The sequence below is a fragment of the Mirounga leonina genome, unplaced genomic scaffold (genome assembly GCF_011800145.1).
Source record: "Mirounga leonina isolate KUSES-001 unplaced genomic scaffold, KU_Mleo_1.0 Mir_376, whole genome shotgun sequence".
Classification (NCBI taxonomy): domain Eukaryota; kingdom Metazoa; phylum Chordata; class Mammalia; order Carnivora; family Phocidae; genus Mirounga; species Mirounga leonina.
Window position 1 is genome coordinate 4,591,375 of NW_023270718.1, and position 26,140 is coordinate 4,617,514.

Below are 26,140 nucleotides of genomic sequence, written 5' to 3' on the forward strand. Positions count from 1 at the left end.
CCCCACCCGATCCCCTCCTTCCTCAAACCCAGGATTTACGGCGTCCAGCCCCTTCCTCCCTCAGACCCAGGAATCCAGGCCCCAGCTCCCTCCGTTTCCAGACCTACAGGTTCCAGACCCTCAGGACACAGGAGTCCACGACTCCAGCTCTGTCCCGAAGAGACCCCAGCGTCACAACCTCAGACAGACAGAGAGGAAGCTATTGACTAAAAGTTCAAAGTTTTAATCCGAATTTGGACAAGTGCTGGGAAAACCAAACTTTGGCCATAGAAACGTCTCCCTCCCCAAGCCAACGAGGACCAGACCACGCCCCCAGGCGCCCTGAGTGGCTCCAGATCGCGGGGCGGTTCCTCCGGGCCCCGCCCCCACGCTCCGACGGGCTGCGGCGCTCGGGCGGGTCAGAAGCTGGACTGCAGCAGCGTGACTCGCAGAGGCCACGCCCCCTCCTCTTGGGTCATGGCGGGGGGGGCGGTCCCGGATTCCCACGTGGGCTCCCAGGAGGCGGGGCCTGCGCCGCGCCCACTACCTCGGCGGGAGAACCCGGCGGAGCGGGAATTAGCCACTGGAGATCTTGGGGGCGAGGTCACCTGGGGGGTGGGGTCTGACGGAGGCGGTGGCGCAGGGGGAAGAGGGTCTCCTCGGGAGTCCGAGTTTCCACCTGGACGGCACGAGTGGACGGTGAGAATGGCAAACTTTGGGACACAGGAGTCCGGACCCTCAGTCCCCTCCTCCCTCAGACCCACGGGCCTGGCCCCCCACCTCCACCCCCAGATCCAAGAGTCTTGAACCCCTGTCTCCTCCTGCCTGGGATCTGGAACTCCCCAAAACCCTCTACGGCACTCTCCCCATCCAGACATAGGATCCCAGCAGCTCCCAGAACCCTCCCGACCAGAACCAAGGATTCCAGGCTCTGGGTCCCTCTTCCCCAAAACCCAGGAGTCCAAGGTCCCCAGCCCCTCCTCACCCGTCATCATTCTGTGCCACTGCGATGCCTCCGTGGCCAGAGCTTGAGAGAGGCTGAGGACTCTCTCCCGGTGCCCTTCGGCTGTCGGCAAATAAGGGGTGGTATTCCTCGGACTGAAAAAGAAGAAGAGAGAGAGAGATCTGGGGGACGTCGACAATTAGCTAGTACTGCAGTGCCACGCGCGTCCTTCTGGGAGTTGTAGTCCTTAGGCCACGTCCCTAAAGGACTTTAAACAGGGTGTGGCCCTCATAGAGGCCTGCGCGCCTTGTGGGATTTGTAGTCTAGTCCTCCCTAAATTTCACCCGCTTTCCTGACGCAGGAGCGGAGTTTGATATCGACCCAGTTCTGCAGTTTGGGGAACTGCAGTTCTCATGTAGATCTAGGTGCTTTCTGATGCCCCAGGAAGTCAAGCATCTCTAGAAGGTTCTGCAATCTGTAACTTTAGTACTCAAAAGACAGCAATAATAATGCCTTCCCTTTGGAAATTGATTTCCTGCTTTTTGCCCCACTCTCCAGTTCTTTACCTGCTCCAGGATCCAGAGCTTCTGAGCCATTTGGGGGCTCCTGAGTGTCCCTGGACAGGCTGCAAAGGAATTGGGGCCTTAAAATTCCTCCTCACCTGGAAGTGCCCACGTTCTCATTTTGAGGGTGAAATGAAGGGGGCTCAGAGAGGGAATGAAATTGCCCCAGAGACAATGTTTAATTTTACATGCATTCCTGGGAAACAGCAAGAGTTAAGAAAATCCCCCCCCGCCCCCAAACACATCCTTTTGCGCTCTGGGAAATGGCTTACCACAGAACCTCTCTTCATATGACCTCCACAGGACTGACAGATGATCACCCCCTTATTTACCTATGACAAGGCCAGGAACAGGCCCTCCAAATTCACAATTTTTGGCTCATAAGGAATTAGCTGAACTGCTCGTCCCCCTAATACTAACTAGACAGAGAGATAAACATTTGGTGTTCAGCTGACTGAGACGCCTCCTGATTACAGAAATAATCCCAGCTGTAAAATCACCCTACCTATGGCTTGTCTAATTACTCCCTAGGAAAGTCTCAGATGGAACCATCGGCCGAGAGACTCTTATCTTCAGATCTGGAAGGCTCTCCCCATTGCGACGGTATGAATATAATCATTTCCTTACTTGCTCATTTATCCCCCCTTTGATAATACATAGTAACTAAAAAAAAAAAAAAAAAAAAAGCAGGGCCCACAGTCCATACCTGTGACCGCCATCCTGAGGGAAAAACATTGGTGAAGTGAAGAGGTCTCTGCCTCCCCCGCCCCCACCCCACAAGGGGAGCTACCAGCGTAGGTACACTTTGGGGTGAACTTGGAAACCCAGCTCTGGGTAAAGAGGGAGGGAAATCCCTATTTTACAGAGAGGGAAACTGAGGCTCACACTAGAAACAGAGGATCCACTACCACCCCACCGCCCCACCTTGCACCCTCTGTTCCCTTCACCCTCGGTTCTGTGTCAGGCTGGCGTCTGGCTGGGGACAGCGTCCCCCCCAGAGTGAGAAGCCGGGGCGAGGCCGGGCGAGGGAGAGGCCGTCCAAACTCCTGGTTTCTGCGTATTCTCTCCATCTGCTCCTGAGCACTCATCCGAGGCCGGGCGAGGGGGGCCTGGGGAGATGAGAAACACCTTGAGGCCCCAACCTGGGCCTCCTCTTTCTCTCTTCCCTGAACCTCTCGGCCTCCAGTGTTGCGCTTTCCAGTAAGTTCATCACTAGACTCAGAAGGATCTTTCTGCAGCCAGAGCTGAGGCCGTCCTTCCATGCCTCCAAGCACCCTCAGGACAAAGGTGTTTGAGGCCCTACCCGCCCCCCTGGCCTCATTTCCATCTGCTGCCCTGTTCGAATCCAAAGCCACAGCCTAACAAACACCCACATGTCCTGGACATGCCCACCTTCCTCACACTGGTAATTAGGAGCCGGGTTGTCAACTCTGAGTTCCTTGTGATGAAAAACAACTCTGAGCTTAGACAGAAATGCAGGAGGAGGGCGCCTGGGTGGCTCAGTTGGTTAAGCGACTGCCTTCGGCTCAGGTCATGATCCTGGAGTCCCTGGATCGAGTCCCGCATCGGGCTCCCTGCTCGGCAGGGAGTCTGCTTCTCCCTCTGACCTTCCTCCTTCTCATGCTCTCTGTCTCTCATTCTCTGTCTCTCAAATAAATAAATAAAATCTTAAAAAAAAAAAAAAAAGAAATGCAGGAGGAATGAGATGCATTCACTAAATTGTCAAGAGGATACGTTTGGGTTGGCCTTTGAGAGGGCTTTGTGAGCGCTCTCTTGCTCCCGAAACCAGACGGATGACACAACAGGGACAACACCATAACGCCATGTGATAAGTGGAGTGGCGGCCACAAGACAAGGACCTTCCAGAAGCTAGGATGGAGGCCTGAAACAGATCCTTCCCGGCACCTTCAGAGGGAGCACAGTCCCGCTGCCACCTCCATCATGGACCTCTAGCCTTAAGAACTTAAAATGCAAGAGGACAGAGATAAATCAAAGAAGAAGAAGAAAAGGGGCGCCTGGGTGGGTCAGTCGTTAAGCGTCTGCCTTCGGCTCAGGTCATGATCCCAGGGTCCTGGGATCGAGCCCTGCGTCGGGCTCCCTGCTCAGTGGGAAGCCTGCTTCTCCCTCTCCCACTCCCCCTGCTTGTGTTCCCTCTCTCAGTGTGTCTCTCTCTGTCAAATAAATTTAAAGAAGGAGGAGGAGGGGGAGCGGGAGGGGGAGGAGGAGGAGGAGGAGGAGGAGGAGAAGGAGAAGGAGAAGGAGAAGGAGAAGAAAAACCCACTAAAATGAAACCAGAACTCTGGAGAGAATCCCAAGGGTGTGGCTGGACACCCGTTTGCTGAGAGATTAGACATGTGACGTGGGGATCCAGGAAATCAGCTCAGCAGAAATGCCACCAGCCTGAACTGAAGGGGACAGACTGGGGATGAAATGCAGGAAGGTTGTCATTCGGGCAGGAACCAGGCCAGGCCGACAGATCTCTCCTGCTGCAGATATGTGTCATCCTTCAGGAGACGGGGGCCATGTGGACACAAACGCATACAGCAAGAATGCCAGGGGACACCTGGAGTTCTCTTGCCACCAGTCAAGGGACCATATATAAGATGCCTGGGAACAGACCCTTCCCGGGTGCCTTCTGAAGGAGCATGATTTTGGACTTCTGGCCTATGACCCGAAGACAATCCATTTGTTGTCTCAACAAACAAAACCAGAGGGAAGAGAACCCTTAGCTGCAGCCTCCTACTAGAAGATTTTAGGGAGCTGGCTTGGGATCAGCTGCCTGGTATAAGGTCAGTTTACTCTGGTTGGTTCTGATCTGGGCAATTGTGAGTCACAGGTCCACCTGCTGTAAAAATGATGGCCCCTGTATATTGACCCTATATTTTTTCTTCCCAGTGGGCCAGACCATTGGCCCCAAGCCGCCATCACCAAATTCCAAGGTTCACACACCCACTTGTTTTAGACACAGCCCAAGTAGGCAGATAATTGTAGCCATTTACAGCCTGCCGGCTTTGAATCCTCCAAGAAACAGGAGCTCCATCCCAGGACCCCGAGATCATGACCTGAACCAAAGCTCCCAGTCCTAAACACTCCTGCCTCTGGAATCCAGCAATTTCGCAACTCCCCATGGTAGGACATCGGCTCTCCGCTTTGCTTGCGGAGACTGCATCTTAAGAATAGGTCTGTCTTAAGCAAGTCATACATTCAGCTTTGCCTCCAACACAGACTAGCAGGCTCTGTCGGGATCACCTCCATGCTGTTGCACATACAGCTTGCACCCTCTGTCTGAAGGACCATTTTCTGCAAGGCCCACATCTTTTTTTCACTCATCTGGACTCAGCTTCCCAATTGTTAAAAAAAAAAAAAATTTAATTTTTAAGTAATCTGTACGCCCAATGTGGGGCTCGAACTAACAACCCCAAGATCAAGAGTCCCATGCTCTACCAACCAAGCCAGCCAGGCCCCCCAACTTCCCTATCCTTTAAAAGGCTTCCTGATGCTTTGAGTCTTATCCCTGTCGGTTATGTAGGATTGGATTTGTATCTCTCTCCCATCAGACGGGAGCATCAGGTTTAATTCTTGGCTGGACCCCCAACCCCTCCCACAGGGCCTGGACCCCAGCAGGCCTCTATATGCTGAGCAAATAAAGGGATTTGAGATTTCTTCCTGCAGCTACCTCCCCTCAAAGCTCAGGGGAGAAGGGAGAAATGGCAGCTCCTTGGCCCTCCTAACACACTGCTTGGATTGGTCATCTGCTTATGTCTTCTTTGTGGGCATCAGAATGGTCCTGCCAAGACCAGAAGCCAAGCTTTTCCTGCAGGACCCCTCTACCAGCTTTAGGATGGGGGGAGCCACAGAAAAATAGAGGTCGTGATGCAGAGGTTCATCACCCAGCAAATTCAGCTCAAAAGCGTAGATCCTTGGGGTGCGTGGGTGGCTCGGTCGGTTAAGCGTCTGCGTTCGGCTCAGGTCATGATCCCAGGGTCCTAGGATCAAGCCCTGTGTCCGCCTCCCTGCTCAGTGGGGAGCCTGCTTCTCCCTCTGCCCCTACCCCCAACTCATGTTCTCTCTCTCCCTCTCTCTCCATAGCTCGAGGTAGCATTAAGTGGAGAAATTCAGGTTTCATAGGGTACGCATGGGGAATCCACAGGGACATGGAAATTCCAAAGGCAGTCGGGCAAAATGAGGTTATGTATATCGTTCTGAACCAGGGAGAAGGGGGCAGCGGTCTGGGACTTCAGGGGAAAGGAAAGGAAAATCACACTTCACAGGGTGATTAAAAGAGCAGAGGTTTAGGAATTAGATGGTTGCCCTGTCCTACAGATGGGTCACTCAGATAACATTTATCTCAGCTAATAACGTTTCATCTGGGAAAGACCCCCAATCTAGATTCTTCTATGTAGTTAGGGGAGGGGCAAAAGTTTCTCTTGAGCCCGTAGGGTCTCAACTACCTTCAGCTCAGAATAATCATCGTGCCAAAGCCGAAGTGGCCCATCTTGGGGTCCCTCAGCTGCTATACAGTTCATTGCTGATCTTCAACAGTGTATGTGTATCAGGGACCAAGAGATTCCAACTGGTTTGCTCAATTAAAACGAGACCTCCCTGGTCCCAGGGTCCTGGGATCGAGTCCCATATCGGGCTCCCTGCTCCGCAGGAAGCCTGCTTCTCCCTCTCCTACTCCCCCTGCTTGTGTTCCTGCTCTCACTGTGTTTCTCTCTGTCAAATAAAAAAATAAAATCTTTAAAAAAAAAAAAAAAGGGCGCCTGGGTGGCTCAGTCGTTAAGCATCTGCCTTCGGCTCAGGTCATGGTCCCAGGGTCCTGGGATCGAGCCCCGCATCGGGCTCCCTGCTCAGCGGGAAGCCTGCTTCTCCCTCTCCCACTCCCCCTGTTTGTGTTCCTGCTCTTGGCTATCTCTCTCTCTGTCAAATAAATAAATAAAATCTTTAAAAAAAAACAAAAAAACAAAACGAGACCTCCCAGCGGCGCCTACGTGGCTCAGGTCATGATCTCAGAGTCATGAGATCAAGCCTTGCACTGGGCTCCGTGCTCAGTGAGGAGTGTGCTTGTCCCTCTCCTAACCCTCTGTTCCTCACCTACCCCCCCCCCCCGCTCACCTGTACTCTCTCACTCAAATAAAAAAATAAGTAAAATCTTCAAAAAAATAAGAAATAAAAAGTGTATGATATTTATAATCCATTTTTATTCCACTCTGACTCGATCAATCATTTAGTTGTTCATTGCTCTATTTTTAAAAACCACAAATTTAAATTGAGAGGTTATTTATAAACTGAGTCCCATTTAAGTATGAATATTCATAGTATTGCTAGAGGAATGTAATGTGTCTGATTAAGGGCGCTGTGCCAGACGCTGCTGGAGGTTTTATTTATTTATTTATTTATTTATTTATTTATTTATTTATAGATTTTATTTATTTGACAGAGGCATAGCGGAGAGGGAACACAAGCAGGGGGAGTGGGAGAGGGAGAAGCAGACTCCCCAGGGAGCAGGGAGCCCGATGTGGGGCTCGATCCCAGCACCCGGGATCATGACCTGAGCGAAGGCAGACGCTTAACGACTGAGCCACCCAGGCGCGCCGGAAGGTTTTATATAATACACAGTATATGCATCCTACTACCAGCCTAGAATCCGCAAATTTTTTAAAAAATTGTTTATTTGACAGAGAAAGAGGGAGCACAAACAGGGGGATTGGGAGAGGGAGAAGCAGGCTCCCCGATGAGCGGGGAGCCGGATGTGGGCCTCGATTCCAGGACCCTGGGATCATAACCTGAGCCAAAGGCAGACGCTTAGCCTACTGAGCCACCCAGGCGGCCCTAGAATCTGCAAATTTTGGCATTTTGCATTACATCTGGTCCCCAGGGTTTTGGATAAAGTTTGAAGATCGGTATAACTATAATCTACCTTCCTCTCAACATCTTCAGTTCTTCCACTTAACCTAGTGGAAGTTAGGTTATCTCCCGCCTGGACTGTCCTCACTGGGTCCCCTGCCTCGGAGTTCGCCCCACAGCTTGTTCCCCGCATGGCCGGCAGAGGGCGCCGGCTCCCGCTTATCGCAGCTCAGAACCCTCCGCGGGGCTCACCTTGAACCACAAGCCCCAGCACGGTCCACCGCCAATACCCATCTCTCCTCTCCTCTCCACCCCTCTCTCCCTCGCTCGCTCACTCGGTTCCAGCCACACGGGTGGCCCCTAAGCACCAGAAATGCAGTGAGTGCAAGCGATTTTTAAAAAATTTTATTTCGGGGCGCCTGGGTGGCTCAGTCGTTGGGCGTCTGCTTTTGGCTCAGGTCATGATCCCAGGGTCCTGGGCTCCCTGCTCGGTGGAAGGCCTGCTTCTCCCTCTCCCACTCCCCCTGCTTGTGTTCCCTCTCTCGCTGTGTCTCTCTCTGTCAAATAAATAAAATCTTTAAATTAATTAATTAATTAATTTTATTTCCTTTTAATTCATTTAAATTTAAATAGTCCGATGTAGCTACCCGCTACCTTATTGGGCAGCCATGAGGATATATATATATTTTTAAGATTTATTTTATTTATTTGAGAGAGAGAGAGAGAGCGCACGAGCGGGAGGGGCAGAGGGAGAGAGAATCTCAAGCTGACTCCGGGCTGAGTGCAGAGCCTAACTCGGGGCTCCATCTTACGACCCTGAGATCACGACCTGAGCCAAAACCAAGAGTGGGATGCTCAACCAACTGTGCCACCCAGGCGCCCCCAGCCATGAGGATATTTAATAAATATTTTCAAATGAATGAATGAAGTCCTTAATACATCTAAGTACTATTTTCTTTTCTTTCTTTCTTTCTTTCTTTTTTAAGATTTTACTTATTTGAGAGAGAGAGAGATAGCGAGAGACAGCAGGAGCAGGGGGAGGGAGATGGGGAGGGGCAAACGCAGGGCTCGATCCCAGGACCCTGGGATCACCACCTGAGTGGAAGTCAGATGCTTAACTGACTGAGCCACCCAGGCGTCCCTAAGCACTATTTTCAACCCTAGTTTGAGATCCAGTTTGAATCTTCACATCAGCTCTGGCGGGGATGGGGGAGTGGGGTGCTAGGAGCTCCATTTTGCAGATGAGCACACGCAGGCTGAGAGGTTTTCATAACAGACCCAAAGTCACACGGCTTAGAATTAGCAGAGGCAAAATTCAATCCCAGCACTCTCAACAAATCTCACTCTCTGTGCTCTGGGGTATAATCTCAGAACACCTTTCTCCCAGCTGTTTGCCCAGAGTGGGTGGTGGTCAGGTTAAAGGGTTACAGATGGGCCTGAGGACGCGCGGATGGACCACCTACCTTGGTTCCTGGTTGTGGGGAAGCCGGCCGGCGACTCTCGGGGCTGGAGGCCCGGGAGACCCTTGGAGATCCAAGACCTGGGAGTGCAGAACAGAGACTTGGTGAGGGCAGGGAATGCCAAGCAAGTCCCATCCAGCCCAGGACGCTCACCTGAGCGAGGGCTGGAGAGGTCTCTGTCGCCCCCCGGGGGCCGTCCCCAGTCAGCCTCAGGGGACCGGGATGAGCTCAGTTCCAAGGACTCAGGCAGGCTCTGGAGGGGTCAGGAAAGGAGAATAATGCTTATCATGGTCATTCTTTTTTTTTTTTTTTAATATTTTATTTATTTTTTGACAGAGAGAGAGACAGCAAGAGAGGGAACACAAGCAGGGGGAGTGGGAGAGGGAGAAGCAGGCTTCCCGCTGAGCAGGGAGCCCGATGCGGGGCTCGATCCCAGGACCCTGGGATCATGACCTGAGCCAAAGGCGGATGCTTAACGACTGAGCCACCCAGGCGCCCCTATCATCGTCATTCTTACTATTTCTCAGACACTCAGCAACCAAGACACAGCATGAATAGGAGTCAGATTGAAAACCAGTCTGGTTTCAAATCTCAGCTCTGCCATTTATGAGCTGTGTGACCCTGGGCAAGTTACTTTACCTCTCTGGGCCACATTTCATCTTTGATATGAAGATCGCATTGAATCCCCTCCATAAACCTGCAAAGCAGCAATTATTATCCCTATTTGACATATGGAGAAGCCAAGGCCCCAAGAATGAAGTCGACGGCTGAGATCACAAAGATGGCAGAGCTGGGATCTGAACCCAGGTCTCTCAGATACACAATCAGATGATCAAGGCCCACAGCAGCTCTAACCCAACTACGGCAACAGAGGCTCTTGCCTCCTGAGGGCCTACTCCGTGTCAGACACTTTCTAATCATCATCTCTCCTTTTTACAGAACCCTACAAGTTGAGGGTTATGATCAGCGGTGTCTCATAAATGTTGAATAAATGCCTCTCTGGGAGAAAACCACCCTGGTTTGCAGCATTGGCCAATCTCTGTGGTGCAAATACTCCCACCATGGTCAATTTCAAGCTACCAATATGACATCACTGAATACGGAGTTGAGATGAGATGCACAGAAGTGGCTTTTGGGAGGTGCTGGGAGCTGGCTCCAGCATAACACTGGACTACAATCACAATATAACAAAGAAACAAAGGCTTCTGGAGTTTAGGATACTTGCCTGTGGATGGTTAGCTGAGAGAAAGAAAGGGAGAGAGAAAAAGGTTGAGTGGGTGATGAATTGTGCAGATGGGACAGGAAGCTGGGGGTGGGGAGAGAGACTTGTGAGTCTCACCTCCCTCTCTGATGACGCCTCGCCTTGGAGTGCGGGGGATGGGGAGTCAGGTTCAGTGTTGGGGGGTGGCTTTTGTGGGCCTCCCAGACCTGCCAGCGTGTCTTCCACCATCCATAGCTGCTGCTGAGCAGATGCTCTGTCCTGGGAGGAGGAAAGAAATCTGTTATTCAAAGGTGGGAAAATGCCAGGAGGGTTAAAGTTGGGTCTGAAATCAGTGAGGCTATATTTATGGAGTCCTAAATGGATTATGTACGCATGGGGAGGTTATACTTGTGGATATCCATTTCCATATGGATATCCCATTGACCCACCACCATTTACCACAAACATGGTCTTTTCTAATCTGCTCTAAAGTGTGACCTGTTATACATAGGTGAGCATATAAATATGTGAATCTGTTCCTGAATACCCTATTCTATTTCTTTGGTCCATTTGTCTAAACTACACTGTCTTATTAACTGTAGCTTTACAGTCAGACTTGACATTTATTTGCCTTAGTCCTCCAGCTTTGCTCTTGGAGGTTGCCTTGGCTACTCTTAGTCTTTTGCACTTCCAGACACAATTTAGAGTCAGCCCGTCAATCTCTACATAGAAACCTCCCAGATTTGTATTGGGATTCTAAATCAATTTGGGGAGACTACATCTTTACTTTATGTATCTTTTCTATCCACGAACATGGTATATCTCTCCATTTATTTAGGTCTTCTTTAAGTTCTCTCAATGATGTTTTGTGGCTTTCAGAATAGATGTCTTGTATATATTTCATTAGATTTCTTCTTGGATATTTAATTTGTTTATGTCAATTACAAACACTATTGCTTATAAATATTTATTCTCTATTCATTTGGTACTAACATACAAGAAGATAATTGATTTTTGCATATTATCCTTGCATTCAGTGACCTTGATGAATTTGTTTATTCTAATAGCTTATCTGGAGATTATTTTGAATTTTCTACATTTATACAATCATGTGTCATCTGTAAGTAAAAAACAGATTTACTTCTCTGGTCCTTACACCTTTATTTCCTAGACTTGCACTGTCTAGGACCCCTGGTACAATGTTAACTAGAACTGGTAATAGCAGACACTCTCATCTTATTCCAGCTATCAGGCAGAAAATTCTCAATATTTCACTGCCAATTAGGTTTGCTGTAGGTTTGTTATAGATGTGTTATCAGATTAAGGAAGTTCCCTTCTATTCCTATTTTGCTGGGAGCCTTTATCATTAATGGATATTAAATTTAGTCAAATGTTTTTCCTGCATTTATTGAGATGATCATGTGCCTTTTCTCCTTTTTAAAAAAATGTGGTGAGGGGTGCCTGGGTGGCTCAGGCGTTAAGCATCCGCCTTTGGCTCAGGTCATGATCCCAGGGTCCTGGGATCGAGCCCCGCATTGGGCTCCCTGCTCCGCAGGAGGCCTGCTTCTCCCTCTCCCACTCCCCCTGCTTGTGTTCCCTCTCTCGCTATCTCTCTCTCTGTCAAATAAATAAATAAAATCTTTAAAAATAATAAATAAATAAATAAACAAATAAAAATAAATTTTAAAATGTCGTGAAATACATGGACTGATTTTCAAGTGTGAAATTAACCTTGCATTCCTGTAATAAAGCTTATTTGGTTCTTTTCATATATTGCTGGTGCTGAGAGATATTTAACACTAATTGGTGGGGGATTAGAGTTGAAGGGTGGATTTTAGGAAGAAAGGGAATGGATTTAACATGAAGAGAGCAGAGCTTAAATCTGTGAGTATGCATTTAATACTAGAAGTCAACAGTTTGTTTAATTTCGTTTTTTGGGCTTGAATCCACCACCCCGATCTCAAGACCTGAGATCAAGAGTCAGACACTTAATCAACTAAGCATCCAGGCACCCCTAGAAGTCAACATTTAAGGGGTGCCTGGGTGGCACAGTCAGTTGAGCATCTGACTCTTGGTTTTGGCTCAGGTCATGATCTCAGCCCAGAGTCTGCTTAAGACTCTCTCCCCCTCTCCCTCTCTGTCTGCCCCTCCCCCATCTCTAAAATAAATAAATAGATCTTACAAAAAAGGAAGTCAACATTTTAAACTAAAGATATATGTTTCAGAAACTCAGTTATTAGGCTTAGATTGAAGAAGTGGGGGGAGGGGCTCCTTACTGACTCAGTGGAGCTTGTGACTCTTGACCTCTGGGTTGTGGGTGCAGGCCCCACCATGGGTGTAGAGATTACTTAAAAATAAAATCTTAAAAAAAAAAAAAAAAGGATGAAGAAGTGGGTCTGAAGCTAAGCAAGGAGGCTTATACTTCAGAAGCGGAGCCTGAACCAAGGGATTGGATTTAGAACTAGAAATTCCAGAGGATAAATGTAACAGCAAAAGTCAGGAGGCAGGATGGGGACAGGGCTGAGGGGTGGAGCTTTGAACTGGAAGACAGGGCTTGAAAATTAGAGGAGAGATTTAGAACCAGAGGGGAGAGTGGTTCCGAACCTGAGACAGGTCTTCAAATGAAGGGCATGATCTCAAGTACAAAAAGGGGTTTAAAATGAAAGGCAGGGGCGCCTGGGTGGCTCAGATGGTTAAGTGTCTGCCTTCGGCTCAGGTCATGATCTCAGGGTCCTGGGATCGAGTCCCGCATCCGGCTCCCTGCTCCTTGGGAGCCTGCTTCTCCCTCTGCCTTTCTCTCTCGCTCTGTCTCTCATGAATAAAAAAAAAAAAAAAAAAAAAACACTAAAATGAAAGGCAATGACGGGGGGAGGAGCTTGAAATGAAGTGGGAGGGGCTTCAATGCCCAAAGGGTTTTCAGGGGAAGATGGCGGAGAGGGTGGAGTTGGGGGACATACCTGGGGGGAACCAAGGTGTAGCAGGTACTCCAGGGTCTCCCTCAAGGTGCCCAGCTCCTGTTCCAGACTGCTGTATGCGTCCCAAACCCGCTCTCGCTCCTCAGGTCCCAAAAAGGGGGAGACACAGGTTTAGTATGCCCACCCACCAGATCTTTCCCCACTCCATTTTTTCCCAGCTGACGAGGAGGAAGAGAAGCCTGGTCCCTAGTGCCCTGGGGGGGTATATGCACTACAATTCCCAAGAGCCTCTTCGCTCAGTCCACTAGGATCCCCAGAGTCTATATGGAACCTGCCATTCCAATGAGCTGCTAGTGTAGACAAATAACAGATTTTCCTAAATTCTCTGACTACCTTTGAACTCCCCTAGGGAGATAGACTCTACAGATCCAATAAGCTCTTGGGACAGTCAAGATCACGAGCCCCAAGTGCCCCCCGGGGAAGCATCACCATCATCATAGCAGTTAACATTGATTAGGCACCTACCATGTGCCAGGCACTGTTCTTAGCTCTCATTTAATTCTCATGAGGTAAGTATTATTAATGTCTCCATTTTACAGATAATAATTATAGCTAATATTTCTTACCATATACCAGGCACCTGTTAAATACTCATATACACTTCTTCTTTTTTTTTTTTAAGATTTTATTTATTTATTTGAGAGGGAGAAGCAGACTCCCCGCTGAGCAGAGAGCCCGATGCGGGACTCAATTCCAGGACCCTGGGATCACGACCCGAGCCGAAGGCAGACACTGAACCGACTGAGCCACCCGGGAGCCCTCATATACACTTCTAAGGTATATATTTAGATGACATTTATATGATTTATATTTATATATGTGTATATTTATATGCTATATATAAGATATATAAATATATAAAATACATTCTATATTAAATATAATACATCAGTGTTTATTCATTCATTCATGTATGTTATGTATAAATATATGTATTTATGAAATTCTTATAATGACTCCATGAAGTAAATACTATTTTTATTATTTCAAGTTTACATAAGAGGTATCTAAGGCCCAGAGGGGTTAAGTAACTTCTCTAAGGTGACACAGCTACAATGAATAGGAGTCGGAGTTGAGATTCAAAGCTAGGAAGCCCATATCAAATTCACCCTCTCAACTCACTAAATTAAGTCTCCTGTTTCTTGGCTGCTTGCCTCTCGCCCTCTAAGACTGTCAAGATGACTGATTTAAAACTTGGGGTGGGGGGAGGGCACCTGGGCGGCTCCATCAGTGAAGCACCCGACTCTTGATATCAGCTCAGGTCATGATCTCAGGGTCGTGAGATGGAGCCCGGGGTCCAGCTCCACGCTGGGCGTGGAGCCTGCTTAAGATTCTCTCCCTCCATCTCCCTCTGCCTCTCACTCCCCTAAAAAAGAAAAAAACTTGGGGAGAGCAGAATTCTCAAGAACAACCTTCCCATGAGCTTCTGCTGTCAGGTTTCCCTTCGCTAACACCCTGTAGAGTCCTCCTGGGAGGGCACGCTCCTTCCCAGATGCTCACCTGAGTCAGGTGACAAAGAGTAGCCCTCACACTGACCAGTCGGTCCTGCAGGAGGCGCTGGTGCCCCCATGCCCTCCCTGGAGCCGCAGCCTCTCTGGTTTGGCCCAGCTGCTGCCTGGTCAGCTCCAAGGCAGCTTCTAGCTGCTTCTGCACCAAAAGGGAGGGTGGTTAGGCTTCTGAATCCACATTCAGCCCCAGGGATAGAGAAAAGGTGTCCTCCCAAATCCTTGGGTGTGCTGGGGAGCAGGAAGGGAGAGGCCAAACATCCTTCCCCATCTCAGAGCCTCATACCTTCTCCTCCTGCCTCTGGTCTACCTCCTCCTGCAGCCTCCTCAGGAGCCGGTCCTGCCCACACAACTTGGTCAACAGAGTCTGGAGAAAGGAGAACAGGTGCTACTTATGGACCAGACCTGGCTCTTCCCCTGTCCTCCCTGCCACTCCCCACCCCACCACCATCTAAAGCATTCTCCCCCAACTCTGAGTACTTGGAAGGGTTTAAACCACAGAAACTTACATCTGTCTCTAAGCTTTGGGGAAAACTTGAGTCCAGGGGGGGACCTGGCTGAGGAGAAGGAGAAAAGCCAGGGGTCACATGGACAGACAGGCCTTTATTGTAGCTTAGTGCTCAGTCAAGCCCTGTTTCTATTGATAGACCCCCTTTTCCTTAGTAGCTTTTTTTTTTTTTTTTTTAAATGTAAGCTCCATGCCCAGCATAAGCTCCAGCGTAAGCGTAAGCTCCAGAGCCCAACCTGGGGCTTCAACTCATGACCCTGAGATAGAGACCTGAGCTGAGATCAAGAGTTGGATGCTTAACTGACTGATCCACCCAGGCACCCGCTTATTAGCTTCGTTCCAAGCTTTAGCAGACCTCAGGAGACCACATGCCAGATTCCTGGCTTTAGGAAGATCCAATGACTCTGTTATCAAAAAGCTTCAGCAATGTTATAATTAATGGAGAACATTTAGACATTTCTTTTACAACTGAAAATAAAATAAGGATGCTCGCTACTATTGTTACAGTTTAACACTGTATTAGAGATCTTGACCAATGCTATAAGAAAAGAAAAAGGAAACAAGTAGAAGTGTAAGAATAGGAATGATATGCTCATCGACCCAGAGAAACCAACGAAATCAAAGAGTGATTAGAATAAGAGAATTTAGGGGCACCTGACTAGCTCAGTTAGTGGAACATGTGCCTCTTGTTCGTGGGGTCTTGAGTTCGAGCCCCACGTTGGGTGTAGAGATTACTTAAAAAAAAAAAAAACTTAAAAAAAAAAACAACTAAGCTTTTGCCTCGTTGCATCCGAGAGAGCAAGATGGGTCACCAGCAGCTGTACTGGAGCCATCCGAGGAAATTTGGCCAGGGTTCTCGTTCTTGCCGCGTCTGCTCAAACTGGCACGGTCTGATCCGGAAATACGGCCTCAATATGTGCCGCCAGTGTTTCCGTCAGTACGCGAAGGACATAGGCTTCATTAAGTTGGATTAAGTGAACTTCCTTGAATTGGTCATCCAGGATAACCTACCTTAACTGCGGATACCCAAGATACCTACTTTAATGCCAACACATTGTACATAAAATAAAAATGCTTCAATTATGAGTGCTTTAATGTGAATGGAATGGTCAATTGATTATAGGAATCTCCTTTTTAAAATGTACTATTTTCTCAACAGTTCATCTTCAACATGTGGCTTAATTTCCTTCAGTTATATAAAAGTATTCATGCTGAACTCTGATTAAAAAAAAAAAAAAACTAAAAGAATTCAGCAAGGGTGCCAGATGAAAGATGAAGTTCCAAACATCAACAGCCTATCTCTACACCATCCATAGCTAGAAAATATAATTTAAAAGAAAGAAGATACCATTTAAATAGGTATAAAAACTATCAGGAATTTAGGAGTTATCTTAACAAGAGCATATAAGATCTCTATGGAAAAAAATTTAAAACAAATAAATACCCAGAAGATGATATGAATGAATGGAGAGATATTCTATATATATGCTACCCAGTTTGTGGCAGCCCTAGGAAACAAATAGAAGCATCAGTCAAGGGACCTTGAAATATTCACTCTTCTGTATGCACACTAGTCCAGGAGATGACATTCTCCATAGCAAAGAAAGCAATGGAGGGGGCTCTGGCAGATTTGAGGACACCTACCAATAAAACCATGGAAGCCCGTGTCCCGGGAGCTCTTGGGGGTAGTTGGAGATATGTGGAGGAGCCAGAGGGAGCCTGGGAGGAATACTGAAATAGAGATGTTTAGAAATTGGCATGTTTTAGTAACAAATATTAGAGTGGGTGCATCCAGAATTGATGTGACTTAGGAGACTCTTTGAGGTTCACAACTGGGTCCCCCCAACTTCCTCAACTACCTGTTCTCCAGCTTTGTGCCACTGTGGGAACACATAGGATGATAATAAATGGACAAGCCTGGCAAAACTGCCCCAGGGTTCGATAGAAGTTGCAATCTACTCTCACTCTCACATTTGTGTTTAACTGTGGATATTCTGGGCTACAATTCCATGATGCTCAGAGGAAATAGCAGGTGACCATCTTGGAAAGCTAAACTGGAGACACAAGACAGGTGCACTCCAGACTACCTCTCCCAGCATGGTCTTGGAGGACAGTATTCTGGACTACAATCCCCATAATACTTAAGGTGTAATGGCCAGAGACTGGCCTGAAAAGATGGCCCTGAGGACTTATGGGAGATGAAGTCCACTTTCCCCTCACATCTGAACCCAGATGTGATTATGTTGAAACACAATCCCCATGATGCCCAGGGGGCCATGGCCTGCAGACCAGCCTGGAAAGACAGACCATAGCCATATGGGAAATGTAGTCTCCCTCCCCATTACCTCTTGCTCACCTGTGTTCTGGCCTCCTGACTCCAGTGCTGGGGACTCCTGGGGGGCCTTCCTCCCCCAGGCTCAGAGGAGGGTCCTCGCCGGGGAGTGGGGGGCCTGGAGAGTGTCTGGCGCTGAGGGCCCCAATCCAGGGGAGGCCGGACATCAATGCGACTCAGAGGGGTATGGGGTCTGGCAAGAGGTGCTATGTCACTGGAGGATGGAGGGGGTCTGCGTGCAGGAGCAGACCGGGGCCGGGGGAGACTCAGAGGGGAGGGAGGGCGAGAGAGGGCTGTGAATAGGCTGTCGGGCAGAGAGAATAGGGGAACTGGTGAACTAGAGCCCCCTCACCCTACTACCCACCCAGTCAGCCTCATGTACATGTCCCCTTTCAGTGAGTCTCATTGTCCCTCTAGAGTAGAACCCTTCTCTATTAGCCTGATCCTGAAAAACTTCCCCCTTTGTGGCATCTCCTCCTTAGGACTTCCTTTCTATGGGTTCTGACCTCACAAGAACTCCAGCAACTCACATCCACTCAAGAGAGAAAGCACTAAGCCGCACCTCGAATCAGCCGCAGACCCCGCCCTTCTCTTAGGCCATGCCCCCAACATAGCTTTTCCTCTGACGCTCTGCCCCGTAGAACTTTCTTGTCCCAGACTCCCTCAACTCACTCCGGGCTCCTGGTCCTCCGGATCCGAGGTCCAGATTGGAGGTCGGCTGTGGGGCTAGGGGTGAGCAGCCCGGACCGTCCACGACCTCTGGAGAGCCGAGCCACCTCTGGTGACTCTAAGCCATGTCTCTCTTCCTCTCTGCTCACTTCCGGGGGACCACCGGGGCCGCCAGGGCCCTCTCCGGGCTGGGGACGTGCGGGTGACCTGGGTCGCCCACTAACGAGTGGGCACAGAAAAAGACATCACTCCTCTGTACCTCATGACAGCCCTTATTCCCATTTCACGGGTGAACGCACAGGAACCTACACAGAATAAAGGGTAAGTGGTGCACGATAAATCATTGTTCCCACTTTGCAGATGGGAAAACTGAGGCCTCGAGTGTGGAAGTGACTAGTGCAGGGCTACAAGGTTCATTGGGGTTTCCATTCCATTCATTCCCAGAATGAAACTTGGGAAAAGCCGGAACAGTTTGTCTAAAGCCTTTCTTTTTATATTTGACTTTCCGTAAGTGGTAGCTTTGGGGGTGGAGACTTCTTTTTTTTTTTTTTTAGATTTTATTTATTTATTTATTTGAGAGAGAGAGAGCGCAGGAGAGGGGGGAGGGTCTGAGGGAGAAGCAGATTCCCTGCCGAGCAGGGAGCCCGATGCAGGACTCGATCCCGGAAATCCAGGATCATGACCTGAGCCGAAGGCAGTCGCTTAACCAACTGAGCCACCCAGGCGCCCCGGGGGTGGAGACTTCTGAGGGAGCCAGTCAGAGTATGGAATATTGATGAAGGGGGGCTGGACAAAATGGTGGGCGGAGTTTAGAAGAGAAAGACTTTTTGCTGATTGGAAGACATAAAGTTCCCTGGAGGTGGGGCCTGAAGGGCGGAGCCGCCTTAGCTAGAAGATGTGTGATTGGACGTTGAAGAGGCGGGGCCTAAAGGGGAGGGGCTGGAGCTAATTAGATGGACTCCGATTGGAGGTACAGGTCAGGGGCGTGGCCAGGAACTATACTCACCAATCGTCCCCCTCTGCACGCGAGGCCCGGCCCAGCGCCCTCAGCCAGCCGCGCAGATCCTCCAGAGTGTCAGCGGCCAGAACGTAGGTCCTCATGCCTGGGTGCTCGGCCTGCGGGGAGAGAGAGCTGGGGACCTGGACGGCCGGGCCCTCTAAAAAGGAGGATGCCATGGGCCCTGGTCAAGGCTTTTTATCTCCAATAATGGATGCTCCCGTGGCTGCCCCCGTGGCCTACTGCCTTAGTGCCCACGGGGAACGGACGGACTCACGGTGAAGGTGAAGCGCCGCCCTCGGGGGGCTCCTGGCCCATCTGGCCTGATAGTGTAGCTAGGGAGCAGGACGCTGCCCAGGATGCTCTCCTCGCGGCTGTCTGCAAAAGAGGGCCTGGGTCAGGGATCGCACAGGGATCTGGAGGCCAAGAGGCTAAGGGAAAGGGAGGGTGGGCGGGGGGCCCGTCCACCCCCTGCCAGCCGGGGCACTGACCCTTGTAATAGAAGAGGCAATGGCCAGAGAGGACGAACCAGCGGCGTTTCCAGAGCCGGAGCCCGCAGCTGTCCTGGGGAAACAGAGTGGGAAGGGAGGCCTGAGTAGAAGGGGAGTGGGAAGAGCAAACGTGGAAATAAAGACAGTGACACCCGGGGACGGAGAAACCCAGAAAGAGGAGAGGAACAGACACATGTTTGCTGCAATAGATTGAGCCGGAGAGCTGGAAGCCAGAGTTTAGGGGTTGAGCTCACATAGATTCTGGACTCGGTCAGGCCTGAGTGGGGCTCCTAGCTCCACCCCTCTCGAACTATGCCATTAGACTAGTCATTTCCTGGCTAGGACACTCGTGTTTTCTCATCTGTCAATTGGGGATTGAGAAGTTACCAGAAGGTTGGAACGAGCTACTGTACAACCCGTGGGCCGGGACTTTATATACTCAGACTTTTGATTGGATTATTCCGGGGTCAGACACACAGAGAGGCCAGGAAGGTGGCACTGGGAGCCCTAACCTGAATCCTGCGTCTCCCCATCTCCTCTGCCAAAACTACTCCATCTCCTCTGCCAAAACTACTCCATCTCCAACCTTGTGCCCCTCTTCTCCTCTATAATCCATTCCTACAGAAGTCAGGTTGATCTTTTTCAGTTATGTCAGATGGTGGGAGTCCCCTGCTCAAAACAGAGCCTACCGTCATACTTAGAATAAATCTCAAATTCCGTCCCTTCTTTTACTGGCTTGCAGGGAATCTCAAACCTGGGTCTGCATAAAAATCACCAGGGGAGCTTATTAAAACACAGATTCCTGGGTTCCAACCCCAGAGTTCCTGAGTCAGTAGATCTAGGGTGGGCGGGGGCTGACAGTCTGCATTTCCAGCAAGTTCCTAGCAGGGACACATTGCAAATCACTGCCCTGCCATCCCTCCTATCTCCACCCTTGGCTGGCTCCAGACACCAAGCTTTGGCCTGCCATAGGGCCTCTCACTCTCAGATTCCCTCTGTCCCCCAGCTCTTAGCATAATGGGCTCCTTCTCGTCAGTTCGTTCTCAGCTCAAATGACGCCTTCCCTGACCAAGAGTCAAAGGATGCCCTCATCCCTCTATCACTTTTGTGCATATCCTCCTGTGTTATTTCTTCAGAGCAATTCCTACAATCTGAAATATGCTAATGTAGTACCCATCCCTGCCCCCCCCTTGAGCGTACTATATATTTTTTATATATATATTTTTAATTTGACAGAGAGAGACACAGCGAGAGAGGGAACACAAGCAGGGGGAGTGGGAGAGGGAGAAGCAGGTTCCCCACTGAGCAGGGAGCCTGATGAGGGGCTCGATCCCAGGACCCTGGGATCATGACCTGAGCCGAAGGCAGACGCTTAACGACTGAGCCACCCAGGCGCCCCTTGAGCGTACTATAGATACTTGTTTGTCTTATTTGGGCTTGGCATGTTATAAATATTCTGGAAGTGGTCACTGAATGAATGAAAGGGTGCAGGGAACAAGGACAGAAAAAGGGGAAAAGCCTCGTTAGAAAAAAGGAACACGTTTGGAGACTGGGAAGGAGAGAAACAGGAAACAGCCAGGGGCCCAAGCTCTAGCGTCACTCAGTGTCCCTTCCCTTCTTGTGCTCACTCCACCTGCTTATGAAGCCAGCCTCGGATGTGCACCGGGAGGTTGGGATCCCTTCGGAGAGCATTGCCTCTCTTCCCGAAGGCGTGCACCTTGCTTACTGCCCTGGTAGGCTTCTGAGGAGAGAAGGAGGACAGAAATGAACAGGATGGTCTTGGGTGCCGTGGGATGCAGGCAACCCAAGGCCCTGGCTCGGCTGCCCTTAGACACCAAGCCAAGGAGGGAACTGACTTTTGAGATCAGAACTGGATGTGCATGGGGGTGCCTGGGTGGCTCAGTCGGTTAAACGGCTGCCTTTGGCTCAGATCATGATCCCAGGGATGGAGCCCCGCATCGGGCTCCCTGCTCAGTGGGGAGCCTGCTTCTCCTCTCCCTCTGTCTGCCGCTCTGCCTACTTGTGTTCTCTCTCTCTGTGTCAAATAAATAAATAACCTTAAAAAAAAAAAAAAAAAGAACTGATGTGCATGGAGTCCAGCGGGACTGTTACTCTGGTTGAATTAGGAAAATCCGAGGGGTGGGGACAGCTGGGAGTGCCTGTGAATTCCTAGCTGGGGCTGTTGGGCAGTTTGGGATCTTACTAGGTGTGGTGGAACCCATCGCTAAGGGTCCTTGCCCTTAACAACGGGAATCCTTTGGGTTGGCACAGAACCCAGGGCTGGGAAACAGGAGGATGGGGCAGTCCAGAGCCCTGCCCTCCTCCCCAGCCCCTCCAAGAACCTCGAACCTTGGTCCTCAGGCTGCCCAGCGAGGAGATGGTGGAGGCGCTGCTGGCCAGGCTGAGGCTGCTCCGAGGTCTGCCCTCCTCCATCAAGGGCTTAGGGAGAGAAAGAAAGGGTCTGTGTGCCTGTCTCTGCAGCTGACCCGGCTGGGGACAGAGACGGGGTCAGGGGCTCGCAGGTCGGAGGAGGCTGAGGAGAAAGAGCCCGTTGTCTGGGGACTGGGGGGCTGGGGGAGGCCCTGGCCCGGGACTGCATACCGAGAGTGATGCCAAGAGAGGTGGGCGGCACTGGCAGCTGCGGGGAGGGGGCAGCTGTCTGCAGCCCAAGACAGAGAATAGGGGCTCCTTTATTCTTGCCCCCTGCACTCTAGGCAGGAATTTGACCCTCTCTGTGCTCAGGGAGCCCCCAGTCCCTGCCCTTTCCCGGCCGCCCCCAGCTACCTGTCTCCTGCCCTCCACCCGCACCCCCAAGAAAACCCTGCCAAGTTCTGGGATGCCAGGAATGCACACCCAGGCAGTCCCTCCCAGGCGAGCCAGGGAACTTACCAGCTCTGAGGTCCCAAGGGCGGGGGCAAGAGGGCCGTGTGAGTGCTGGGGCCCCCAGCTGCAGTGTCCCTCCTTTTCTGGCGGGATGGGGGACGACCTCTCAGACCTGTCTCCCTTCTCACCTGCTCACTCACACGCGTTTTGCTTTTCTTTTCGTCTCTCCTCTCTTCTGGTCACTCTTCCCTTTCTTTCAGAGCGTCTCTGTCTCTGGCCTCACCTTGTCTCTCAGTCTCTAATCTGTCTCTCCCAGTCTCCTCTCACTCATTTTTTACCCGCCCCCCAGCATTTCCCTTCCAGTCTTACTGTTTCTGTTCCAGATCTTTTTCGCTCAGATTTACAGAGTCTCTCCTCCCCAGGTTTTCGTCTAGTTCTCTCCCCCTCTCTCTCCCTCACCCTCAAGCTCTTCCTCCTTCTCTCTCTGTCCCCACCGACGCTGTTTCCTCCTCTCCCTCAGATTCCCCTTCTGTCTTCCTCCCCTCTCCGATTCTCTTTCCTCCCTGCTGGTCGGCCAGCCGCCCACGCTGCGGTCTCCCCTTCCAATCCCGGCTGACCCCGCCCCTCGTGTCCTCCCCCCCCCCACTTCCAAGCCTGACCCCTGGCTCAGCTGCCCCCACCGCTGAGGGGAGGGGCTGGCCCCCCCACTGACTCTTGGGTCCCTGCTGGGCTGGGATTCCTAACTGTTTGGAGAGGAGGAGCTGGGCCCAGACTCCGGGTCCGGCCACTGGCACGCTGAAGGAAGGTAGCTGGGATCCTGGAACTAGAGGGGTTCAGACTTCTGGGTACCTGACAAGGTGTGAGCCTGGAGTCAGGACTCCTGAGTTGTTAATGGAGCCGGGCATCTGGAAATGTGTTTGAGCGGATGGGTCCAGGTTTTCCAGGGAGGAGAGAGTGACCCTGAGCTCCTGGATTATGGCTAGGGCAGGGTCAGGTGGCCATGTCAAACATCTACCTCAGATCCAGGTGAGAATTGTGTTCTAGACTGAGGATGCTGCCCTCCGGAGGGAGACATCGTCCCTGGGCATATTTCGAGGCCAAAATTATGGACCAGGTAGGGGGGATGGGCGGGGAATTGGGACTGTGTACCTGGTCCTGGAACTTGTGGCAGGAGACCCCACCCCCACGAGGTTCAGTCGTTCTACCCAGCCAGGATTTCAATTTGTGTATGAGCTTTTTTTTTTTTAATTTTTATTTATTTATTTATTTGACACAGAGAGCACAAACAGGCGGAACAACAGAGGGAGAGGGAGAAGCAGGCTCTTTGCTGAGCAGGGAGCCTGATGCGGGGCTTGATCCCAGGACCCCAGGATCATGACCTGAGCCAAGGCAGATGCTCAACCAACTGAGCCACCCAGGCGCCCCTGTGTATGAGCTTTTGTATGAGTTTGAAGTGGGTGAAATCCAGGTATGGAGCCTTGTGCTTGAGACCAGGAAGGAGTCTGAGTTTCTGGTTTCGAGTCCACTCACCCAGTATTTGTTGAGCACCTACTATACCCCGGGCACTGAGGAAAAAAAGCAGTGAGCAAAGCCAAGTGCCTGCCTTCAGGGCGCTTACATTCTTGTTCTCGCCTCAATCTGGACTCTGCTGCGACCACCTCGGGCAAGTGACTTAATTCCCAAGCCTCAGTTTCTCATCTGTGAAAATGGACTGTGTAAAAACAATGCTCCCCCCCTTCCCCCCCCCCGGAAGGAAGCGGACCGTCTGTGACGATGGGAGACTCTAGCCTGGGTGCTGATGATTAAGTCGGGGCGGGAAGCCCGTTTTCCCACCCCAAGAGTCGTTGGGAGAGCGCCCGGGCGGCTGAGGCCGTGCCCGCGTTTGATTGACAAGCTCGCGTGTTTCGGGGCGTGGCCGCGCTCGGAAAGGCCGCCGTGTAGTCACAAAACCCCCGGAATCTCCGCGAGAATTCCGACCTTACTTTCCCCTCCCCCAGCCCTGACGCCTTGGTTTCGAAGCTTCCCCGCCCCTCGTGACGTCATCACGCGCGGGCGCGTAGGCCCATAAAAGCCGTGCGGGCCGCACCAGTTCCCAGCCTCGCTGTGGATCGCTCACGCCGACGAGAAGACGCCCGCATCTCTTGGCCGCGACGGTGCTTGCCGCAGCAGGTGATAACCTGAGTCCCCGAGCCCGGCACCGGAGGGCGAGATGAACGCGCTGGCCTCCCGAGCCGTCCAGATCTGCGATCGCTGGTGGCACCCCGAGCCGGCGCTCTTGCCCCCCGGGTGACGCGCAGCCCCGAGGCGGTGAGTGAGGGGTCCGAACGCCTGGCCCCCCCAGCAGCTCCTGGTCAGTGAGGAGGGAGTTTGCACTTCTGGGTACCGAGACAGGAGGGTTTGAGGCCGGGACCCCTGGGTCCTGAGGAACGAGGGTCTGGGATCCCAGACTCCTGTGTCTGGGGAGAGGTGGGACCAGGACGCACTCCAGGGCTCGGACTTGGGAAGGAGAAGAGATTGGGAGCCTGAGCCTGGCGAGAGGAGGGTTCTGGAAGCCAGACTCATGGATCCCCAGTGGAATGGATGGAACCCCGCGGGGGCCGCAACTTTTGGGTCTCAGGGGGAGGAGGGTGATGAGAGCCTGATTTGTGGATCCTCAGGAAGATGAGAGAACCAGGAACTAGGACTTTGTCTCCAAGGGAAGCAAGTAGAGGGCCTGTATTCTCAGTTCTGGGAACTGGGACTTCTGGGTCTGAGAGAAGAGGCTGGGGGCTCAGACTCCTGGGTATTGAGAGGAGAGAGGTGGGAACCACACTGTGCCTCTGCTGGAGATGGGAGGGGCAGGGATCAGCAAGGAATGTGGGGCAGGGACTCTCCCGTTGCTATTTGTGTTACTATTTCTGTTGCTATGACTCACAGTCATCCCTTGATACTCTCCCTTACTTGGCTTCTAAACTCTATTTCCTGTTGTTTATTTCCAGCCCAGACAGATGGCCCCAGGCCAAGTACCCCATCAGCCTGCCCCCTGGAGGGATACCTACCCCTTTTTCCTCCTGTCCCCGCTGATGGGCCTTCTCAGCAGGGCCTGGAGCCACCTGAGGGGCCCAGGACCTCCAGAACCCTGGCTGTTGGAAGCATTAACCGGAACCCATCCGGGAGAAGCTGGCCCGGGGGGAGAAGCTAAGACATTTCCCGCCACCTGCCATGCCCCCTGGGGCAGGTACTTTCAAGGGGAGACTGGAGACAGTGGAGCAGCTGAGGATGATGAAGTGTTCTGGGAGGGCTGCCATGATCTAAAAGCCAACAGTTCTCTTGAAGCCTGGGAGTTTTCAGAGGATGATGAAGAGTATGGTGGGGAACAAGCAACTAGTGTCCCTAAAGAGCAGGGAAGTGAATTTATAGATGGCCAGCCTGCTTCCTTGTCCCCCAGCCGTCTGGTAAGAGCCCTGCAAGAACCTCCTGGAGAGGAGAAATCTGAGGAAGGAGCTGCGGAAGTTGAAGTGGTCACGTTCTCTTTTCCTCCATCGCACTCACCAGGGGAGGAGGAGGAAGAGGAGGGAGAAGCTGTAAACAAAGAAGCTGCCCGAAGCCCTACTGCCCCTTTATCTCCAGGATCCAAGCCCAAAGCTTGGGTGTACTGTGCTGGGGAGGAAGAGGATCAAGCCACAGAGGAAAAAAGAACAGAGAATAAAGAAGTCATAAAGAACTCCGTTTCCCCCTCGTTTTCAGGCTTTCACCCCAGGGTCTGGGAGTGTTGTTCAGGAGAGGAATCTGAGGAGGAGGAAGATGAATTCAGTGATTCAGGAGCAGCTGAGGAGGAGGGAGAAGCTGAGGGTCCCTCTTCCATCCC

The 26,140-nt window shown here is 51.2% G+C and overlaps 3 protein-coding genes and 1 long non-coding RNA gene across 6 annotated transcripts in view; 3 read left to right on the forward strand and 1 right to left on the reverse strand.

Annotated features, from left to right (window-relative positions):
- Nucleotides 1-207: 207 nt before the first annotated feature.
- Nucleotides 208-22,794, reverse strand: PLEKHA4 (pleckstrin homology domain containing A4). Of its 3 annotated transcripts, XM_034986937.1 has the most exons (20): nt 22,360-22,791; nt 21,820-21,909; nt 21,104-21,211; nt 19,471-19,543; nt 19,257-19,357; nt 18,989-19,098; nt 17,986-18,201; nt 17,338-17,617; nt 16,626-16,700; nt 14,983-15,030; nt 14,760-14,840; nt 14,469-14,615; nt 12,951-13,049; nt 10,132-10,272; nt 8,946-9,045; nt 8,796-8,872; nt 2,433-2,594; nt 1,489-1,547; nt 965-1,077; nt 208-658 (listed from the first exon to the last, which is right to left on the reverse strand). In XM_034986937.1, exons 2-20 carry the CDS (start codon nt 21,901-21,903, stop codon nt 399-401), a joined length of 2,334 nt encoding a protein of 777 aa, XP_034842828.1. In that variant the 5' UTR covers nt 21,904-21,909; nt 22,360-22,791; the 3' UTR covers nt 208-398. The 3 variants fall into 3 exon arrangements, with proteins under 3 accessions (XP_034842828.1, XP_034842829.1, XP_034842830.1); XM_034986938.1 differs by lacking the exon at nt 14,983-15,030 and having other exon boundaries at nt 22,360-22,792; XM_034986939.1 differs by lacking the exon at nt 208-658 and having other exon boundaries at nt 967-1,077; nt 2,410-2,594; nt 22,360-22,794.
- On the forward strand, nt 627-13,624 carry LOC117998241. The gene is made up of 3 exons (XR_004675955.1): nt 627-678; nt 2,017-2,088; nt 13,591-13,624. It is a non-coding gene; the product is annotated as an uncharacterized LOC117998241 (long non-coding RNA).
- Nucleotides 15,758-16,082, forward strand: LOC117998239 (40S ribosomal protein S29-like). The gene has a single exon (XM_034986941.1). It carries the CDS (start codon nt 15,785-15,787, stop codon nt 15,953-15,955), a length of 171 nt encoding a protein of 56 aa, XP_034842832.1. The 5' UTR covers nt 15,758-15,784; the 3' UTR covers nt 15,956-16,082.
- A 1,575-nt stretch (nt 22,795-24,369) lies between the features above and the next one.
- Nucleotides 24,370-26,140, forward strand: part of PPP1R15A (protein phosphatase 1 regulatory subunit 15A) — a 3,143-nt gene continuing 1,372 nt past the window's right edge. The window contains exons 1-2 of the mRNA XM_034986942.1: nt 24,370-24,600; nt 25,272-26,140. The exon at nt 25,272-26,140 is cut by the window's right edge and continues 517 nt beyond it. Coding sequence (XP_034842833.1) covers nt 25,281-26,140 — 860 coding nt within the window. The 5' untranslated portion in view covers nt 24,370-24,600; nt 25,272-25,280. The remainder of the gene's footprint in view (nt 24,601-25,271) is intronic.